The 8176-nt window shown below is 31.8% G+C and overlaps 1 protein-coding gene across 1 annotated transcript; it reads left to right on the forward strand.

Moving 5' to 3' along the window:
• Positions 1-1082: 1082 nt before the first annotated feature.
• On the forward strand, positions 1083-2768 carry LOC107431168 (purine permease 21). Its single transcript, XM_016042049.4, has 2 exons — positions 1083-1239; positions 1323-2768. The coding sequence occupies exons 1-2, from the start codon at positions 1203-1205 to the stop codon at positions 2495-2497; spliced, it is 1212 nt and encodes a 403-aa protein (XP_015897535.3). The 5' UTR covers positions 1083-1202; the 3' UTR covers positions 2498-2768.
• Positions 2769-8176: the final 5408 nt, after the last annotated feature.

The raw sequence follows: 8176 nt of genomic DNA on the forward strand, positions 1-8176 counted from the left end.
GTTGTGTCTCTCTTATTTTGGGCCTTTATATTGCCTCGAAGTATCTAGATAATTTGGGCCAATCTGCAAGGTCATATTCTACTTGTACCCGCCTAATATCTCTATGCACTCCCTTTTTTATATTTTATTTATTTATTTTTGGTTGAATATCAGAACCTTTTTTTCACTTTTAATTCAATCACTATTTGAACGTTTAAGTAACCAGCCGGCAGGTGATGAGATCAAGGATCACGAAGGATTAATCAGCAAAATGAAAGCCTAGTCTATTTAGTTATCTGTGTCTGACAATCTATATATTAACAATTTCTGGTCATCATCAGGAATAATTAGTAACTAATCACTAATTATTAATACAAAATAAAACATTAATACTGCTAACCTCCTCTAGAAGTCTCTTCAAATTGATCTTGAACATATATATTAAAATGATCATTCACAGTATTGAAAGAAGGGTATTCAATCACCCTCAGCTCTCTGTCTTTTATGTACAAATGTTTCTAATCTCAGCTACAAAATTTGAGTGGCTTCCTTTAATTCAGCAAAAATAAATCAAAAAATTTGAGTGGATTCCATGAAATCGTACTGCCAAATTTGCTCAAATATTATCCTAATCAATTTCCTATTGAATTAATTCAGGTATTTTTAAAAAGTATTTTATCACAGAGACTCCTAAAGGTATGGATGATATGCTGTGAAGGTATTGTAGATGTGACCCATCGTTGACTAGTAATTGAGCTTTATTTGTTTTGTTAGAAATTCAACTGATTAGAAAGTTTATAGCTACAATTTGTATGGTTTCAATAAATATATATGTTGTTGTGGTTGTTGTTATTGTCGGTTTTTTTAAAAAATAAAAAATAAAAACAAAATTAGTCAATTACGTTGCTGGTCATTTTATTTCTAATCTCACTCTGTCTTATGCAGAATTTTGAGTCTCATGTCACTTACATCATATCCACCACAACACTGTAACTCACATCGTACCCAATACAATACATTCAGTCAGATAAATTAAATATATGTATTTTTATTTTTATTTTTATTTTATTTTATTTATTTATTATTATTATTTTTTTTGGTTTTTCAAATTCAGTTTAAATATGTATATCAATTGGACATTCTGTAAGGGGTACTGTCAGAGCTAGCTATAGGAAGCTGAGTTTTATGTGTTTATTCTCTTTTAACTCCTTCACATTTTGATTATGGCAGAAAATCAACTACTTCAGCTTCATGCAATTGGTAAGTGAAACTTATTAATCCTTTCCTTATATGCATTCTATTTTTGGTTACTCTAATTTTTTGCTCTTTTTGTTCTTAACCAGATCAGGAAGCCCACAAAGAATCAAGCAGAGCAACGCGACAAGATTCAACAACAAATTTACGAGGAAAAGATTATAAATGGTGGATTCGAATGGCAATGTACATGATCTTTCTCTTGTGTGGACAATCAACAGCAATCCTTTTGGGAAGATTGTATTATGATCAAGGTGGACAAAGAAAATGGATAGCTGCTTTGGTTCAAACTGTCGGTTTCCCAATTCTCTTTCCCTTCTATTTCCTTCCCACTTCATCATCATCATCATCATCATCATCATCATCATCATCGTCATCATCATCACCATCCTCAATTCCTACCACCAGTAATGGAATATCAGGTCCACCATCTATAATAACCTTGGCGTTGGTTTATCTTACACTTGGTCTACTCACAGCAGGAGGCTGCTTATCATCTTCATATGGGTTTTTGTACCTCCCGGTTTCTACTTTGTCAATCATTTCTGCATCACAGTTGGGTTTCACTGCTCTTTTCTCCTTCTTCCTCAATTCCCAAAAGTTCACTCCTTTCATCACCAATTCCATTGTCCTTCTCACTATCTCTCCCACACTCCTTGCTTTCCAACCCAATCCTTCAAATGTCAATGGTGTCTCAAAAGGAAAATATGCAATTGGGTTTATCTGCACAGTTTGTGCTGCAGTCGTGACTGCACTAGTTCTTTCCCTCTCACAGTTTTTCTTCAGGAAGGTTATAAAGAAGATATCCTTTAGAGCTGTTGTGGAAATGATTATCTTTCAGTCACTGGTAGCAAGCTGGGTGATACTTGTTGGGCTTTTTGCTAGCAATGAGTGGAAGGGTTTGAGGAGTGAAATGGAGGGGTTTGGATTGGGGAAAGTTTCCTATGCGATGACTCTGGTATGGTCAGCTATATCTTGGCAACTTTTCCAAATTGGAGCAGTGGGATTGATATTTGAAGTGTCTTCTCTGTTCTGCAATGTGATGAGTGCTCTGGCTTTGCCTCTTATTCAAGTATTGGCTGTGATCATTTTCCATGACAAATTCAATGGTTTAAAGGCTATATCAATGGTTCTAGCCATTTGGGGTTTTGTTTCTTACATATACCAGCATTACCTTGATGATCAGAAGTCCAAAAACATAAAAATAAATGCAAATGCAGATGCTGATGTTGTTGAAGATATTGCCGATGTAGATGCCAATTAATGGAGTTTTCATTGCTTTTCCTGTTTGTGAAAGAGGCCAAAGAATTGATAAAATTGGCATAATATGTCGATTTATGGCCATTATATGTTGCATGATATATGCTGTCTGGTGATAGTGATGCAACAATTATTTTTAATTTGGTCGGATGTTAAAAGTTATTGCTAGACATATCATATGATAGCACTGTATAATAATGCATATTATATACAAGGTCATAAATTGTAATATGTTGTTTATGTTTGTTTGATTGTAATGCAGCAATTATTGTTAATTTGGTCTCATGTTAAAAATTATTGCTAGACATATCATATGTATCATATCATATCACAGCATTGCATCAAGGCCGTCTCAACAATTTTTGAGGCCCTAGGACAGAAAAAAATATTTAGGGTCATAATTAAATATTATTTTTATAAAATAGATTTTTTGATATAAAATCTATATTTTTTTTGGCCTTTTTAGATGGAAAATTACTAATTAAATTTTTATATTTAAGATTCGGTAATAAATATTTTTCAACTGATAAAATTGCTAATTGTTTAATCTTTTTGAGATACAATTAAACATAAATAAGCTTTCATTAATTTTAGTGTCACAAAACTTCTTTCCACTGAAGCTCCACTAATAAAAAATAATAAATTTATGCATAGGAGAAATAATTTAATTTTTTTTTGAAGTTTTAGTTCTCAAAATAAATCTAATCAATTTATTTGAATTAAAATATAAAGAAAAAAAAAAGTAAAAACTAGAGGAATACAAAGTTTAATTTTTTACAAACAGTAAAAACAATTAGTAAATAACTAAAATCATGAATTCATAAAAAAAACAAAAAACAAAAATTAAAACTAATATGAGAATGAACAATACAAATTTATTAAAATAAATTATCACTTACAAGATTGCCTTTTTTATTTTAAAGTCATTTGCATTAAAATTGCAAATTATATCGGTTGAATATCAAGATTAAACAAATATAAAAGATGAGTGAATGATAAGGAATGAAAATAAGTGAGTAAGATGAAAAAAAAAGCATAAACAAATGAGAAAAAGTGCATAAATGAGAGGAATATTAAACATGTTTTTCTCTCTTTTTTATTATTAAAATATAATCAATTATAAAATATAAAATGTTTAATTAAACTTAATTAATGTTATTTTTCAAAAATAAAAATAGTTAAAAATGATTATTGATAAATAATCAATTAGAACTCACCTAAAAACAAATAATCAATTAGATAATTTAAAAAAAAAATTAAGTCAAAATTTTTATATTTTTAAAATAAATTAATAATTATATTCTATTTAATATATATATATATATATATATTATATTATATATTATATATATGATTTTTTTTTTCTTTTAAAGGGGCCCAAGAAAATAGGAGCCCTAGGCGTGTGCCTTAAGTAGCCTATGCCTTAAGCCGGCCTGCATTGCATAATAATGTATATATATACAAAGCCATAAATTGTAATATCTTCATATTTGTTCGATTATTTCGTTGTTTTCGTTTATGTAGAAAAAGCTTCTAGTTTTCCTTTTTAATATTGAATAAGTATAAATTTAAATTTTTGAGACAGTTTTGACGTCTCCATATCAATTTACTAGGCCAAAACTGCCATAGTTTAACTCAATCAGAATTGTGGCCAATTTCATCCTAAAAGTTTTAAAGAAATCCAAAATCATGGATTTGAAGCACTACTAGAATCGAGCTGATACACGACGCAAGTACTGCGTCGTACTAAATAAACAGCGACGCATTTGACGGAGTCGCCAAATGTCTTGTCGCGAAATATATAAGATAACAGGCGACATATAATAACAGTCGCCTAATAAGAATTTTTAGCGACGCACATTTAATTTTTAGCGACTCATACAGTGATGTACTTATAGCGACTAATAAAATAGCGACTCTTTATAATAAAGTCACTAATAAATTTTTAGCGACACTTACGTGATTCGTCGCCAAATAATTATGTCGCTAAAAATGCTTCCTGAATAGCGACACATTTTTTTGTCGCCTATTTAGCGACGTGTTATTTTTTGCGACGAATTATGTGAGTCTCTCTTTTAACGACCATATATTTTTAGCGACTATTTTTTAGTGTCTCTAAATTAGCGTCTCATGAATTTTTAACGACGCTTTTTTGTCGCCTATTTAGTGACGTATTATTTTTAGCGACAAATTGTGTGGATCGGTTTTTTAACGACCCGTAACAATTAGCGAGGAGTTTTTAGTGTCGCCATATTAGCGACCGTTCATGTTTTAGCGACAAATTATAAGAGTCGCATATTTATGAATTTTTAGCGACTCTTTTACCTATTTAGCGACATATACAACAATATATTTATGTCGCTAAAAATTATATGAGTCGCCAAATTTATCTTATTATATGTCGTTATATATTTTAGGCGACTTTTAGTTATCTTCATAAACCGCCATTTCTTTTATATTTTTTTAGATTTATCTTCATAAAAATTTATTAAAATATAAAATTAGTTATAAGAGCAAAAAACCCAAACTAACTTCGTCCAAAATAATTAGAATATAAAAATTTAAAATAAATACTTGTTCATAACAAAACAATAATCAATATAATTAAATATCATCTCATTGACATATTTTTACATATGCATACTTATTGAGATGGAAGTTGATGTACTCGTGTTGACGATATTACGCCCTCATACTGCATATGGAAAAATAAAAAAATTTGTTAGCACTGACGCAAAATAAATTAATAAAAACTTAATCATAATTAATAAATTAAATTGTAATTTGGCAAATGAAAATTTAATGAATATTTACCTTCTTAAGGTTTGGCGTGGCACATATTCTCCTAATTAAAGTGGAAAACACATAAGAAAAAAACACACAATGAATAAATAAATATTACTTAAAATATAATTATAAGTTAATAAATATACGTACCAATTTATTTAGAAGATATTGTTTATCCATATCCCCTCACAGTCATTACGAACATAGCCACTCTCACATTCATCCTCATTATCATTTTCATCAACACTTGGCAATTGTATGGCAAATGGATTGTGAGCCATTGTAGTATCGCCAAGAACATCTTCTTCAACCAATTCTTCTTCAACCAAAGTACAATGTCGTGGTGGAGTTAAAACAACAGACCATCTCGAGTCAAGTTGATCTTCAACATAAAATATTTGTTGAACTTGTGAAGCCATGTTGAATGGGTCAGATTTATATCCAATTTTACTAAAGTTAACACATGTAAACCCCATCTCATCAACTTTCTCACCACTGCTGTCAACCCAATCACACTTGAACACTGGAATTCGAAACATAGTGTAATCGACGTCCCAAATCTCTCTTATGATCCCATAGTATGTCATCTCGGCTAAAATTAGGTTATTATCCTTAGCACTAGCAAAATGCTCACTTTTGGCAATAACTTTGACACCACTATTCTGGGTGACCCTCTTATTATCCATATTTATAGTGTTGAATCTAACCCCTCTAATGACATATCCTTCATGTTTCGTTACCACCCATTGCGGACCATAGGCTAACCATCGTAATGTTTCAGACACTGTGTGATTAGGTTGACTTCGCTCTTGTGCAATCTAGTCAATAGAAAAATATGAAAAATTAAAGCTAAAACAATGATATTATATATTGAATATTTAACTTTCCCATACCTTATCACGTAACCAGTACGTAAATGTACGTTTGTGTTCGTCTTGAAACCATTTTGCTTTTTTTCCTCGATTTTTTTTGCTTGACTTCAAGACTTCAAAATGAATACTAAAACAAATAAAAGTTGTTGTAATTAATAAAAATATCCAACATATCAACTTATCGATGCCTATTAATATATACAAAATATCAACTAAATTATACATGTTGATCTATATATATATATATATATATATATATATGTATTAAAAATATCAACTATTTTATACATTAACATGTATATACGCACCTGACATACAGTTCCACTTCTGGTGTATTCAAAAGTATATATCTATGAACTTGCTCCCAAAGTTGTTGATCAATTGATTGATTTTTTCCACCTTTAAATGGGGCACCAACATCATCCATATCATTTAACTTTTGATATCTACCAATTGGGTTTCCAACTGCATCTAATCCTCTCTGAAATTCACTACAAAACTCAATCACTTCTTCACATATGTAACCCTCGGCAATACAACCTTCTGGCCGATTTTTGTTTCGAACATAACTTTTCAATACTTTCATGTACCTCTCAAACGGGTACATCCACCTGAAATGTACTGGTCCACACAATCTTACCTCTCGAACCAAATGTACAGTTAGATGAACCATTACATCAAAAAATGATGGTGGAAAGAATTTCTCTAAAAGGCACAAAGTTGTGACAAGATCATTTTGAATATTTTCCAATTCAGCAACAATGATAGACTTCTTGCAAATTGCATTGAAGAAAAAACAAAGTCTTCCAATTGCATGTCTCACATGTTTAGGAAGGATTGCACGAATTGCAAGAGGCAAGAGTTGTTGCATCAATGTATGACAATCATGAGATTTCAATCCTACCATCTTTAAGTCCTCCATTGAAACAAGATTCCTAAAGTTTGAAGAATAACCATCTGGAACCTTTAAGTCCGCTAAACACTTACAAAACAATTTCTTCTCATGCTTTGATAATGTATAGTAGGCCGGTGGTAGGAAAGTTCGATTACCTTGAGGCTTAGGGGCCAAGTCTTTCCGCAAACCCATTTCTTGTAAATCTAACCGAGCATTAACTTCGTCCTTCGTCTTACCAGGAATATTGAGCAATGTACCATATATGCTCTCACAAACATTTTTCTCAATATGCATGACATCTAAATTATGTCGCACATGGAGAAATTTCCAATATTCCAATTCAAAAAAAATGGACTTCCTCTTCCAACATTCTTCAGAATCAACAGTCCTTTTCCTCTTGTGTGAGTTATCAAATCTCATTGCATTAAGCTTATCTAAGATTTCTTCTCCAGTCAACGGTTTTGGAGGCACTCCAAATTCTTGAAATCCATTGAAAGCCTTCTTTTGCCTTCTATATTGATGATTTGGAGGAAGAAATCTTCTATGCCCGGTAAAACTCATTTTTTTTCCATGCTTTAGCCTTGTAGCAAAAGTATTTTCACTGCAAATTGGACAAGCATAATATCCCTTCACCGCATGACCGGACAAGTTACCATAAGCTGGGAAATCATTTATTGTCCATAGCAACACTGCCTTCAATGTGAATTTCTCCTGACGGTAAGCATCGAAGACCGTAACACCCTCATTCCACAACCGCTGCAGGTCTTCAACTAACGGCTCCATGTATACATCAATTTGATTTCCTGGTTGCTTCGGTCCAGAAATTAGAAGACTTAACATCATAAATTTCCGCTTCATACACAACCAAGGATGAAGATTATACACAACCGTCATCACAGGCCAACAACTATACCTACTACTCAACATATTATGTGGATTAACTCCATCGGCCGCGATCCCAAGTCTCAAATTCCTATCTTCGGATGCAAAGTTTGGCCATAAACGATCAACCAACTTCCAAGATGGAGAATCTGCAGGGTGTTGCATTTCCCCTGTCTTAACCTTTCTCCCATTGGCATGCCATGTCAAATTCTTAGCTGTTTCAACACTACAAAACATTCGTTTAAAA

Source organism: Ziziphus jujuba, chromosome 6 (assembly GCF_031755915.1).
Source record: "Ziziphus jujuba cultivar Dongzao chromosome 6, ASM3175591v1".
Taxonomy (NCBI): domain Eukaryota; kingdom Viridiplantae; phylum Streptophyta; class Magnoliopsida; order Rosales; family Rhamnaceae; genus Ziziphus; species Ziziphus jujuba.

Excerpts from the sequence above, each read along its gene's own strand:
- LOC107431168 (XM_016042049.4), top strand. The coding sequence starts at position 1,203 with ATGGCAGAAAATCAACTACTTCAGCTTCATGCAATTG. Across the intron at positions 1,240-1,322 it reads ACTTCAGCTTCATGCAATTG|ATCAGGAAGCCCACAAAGAA; the intron begins GTAAGTGAAACT and ends GTTCTTAACCAG.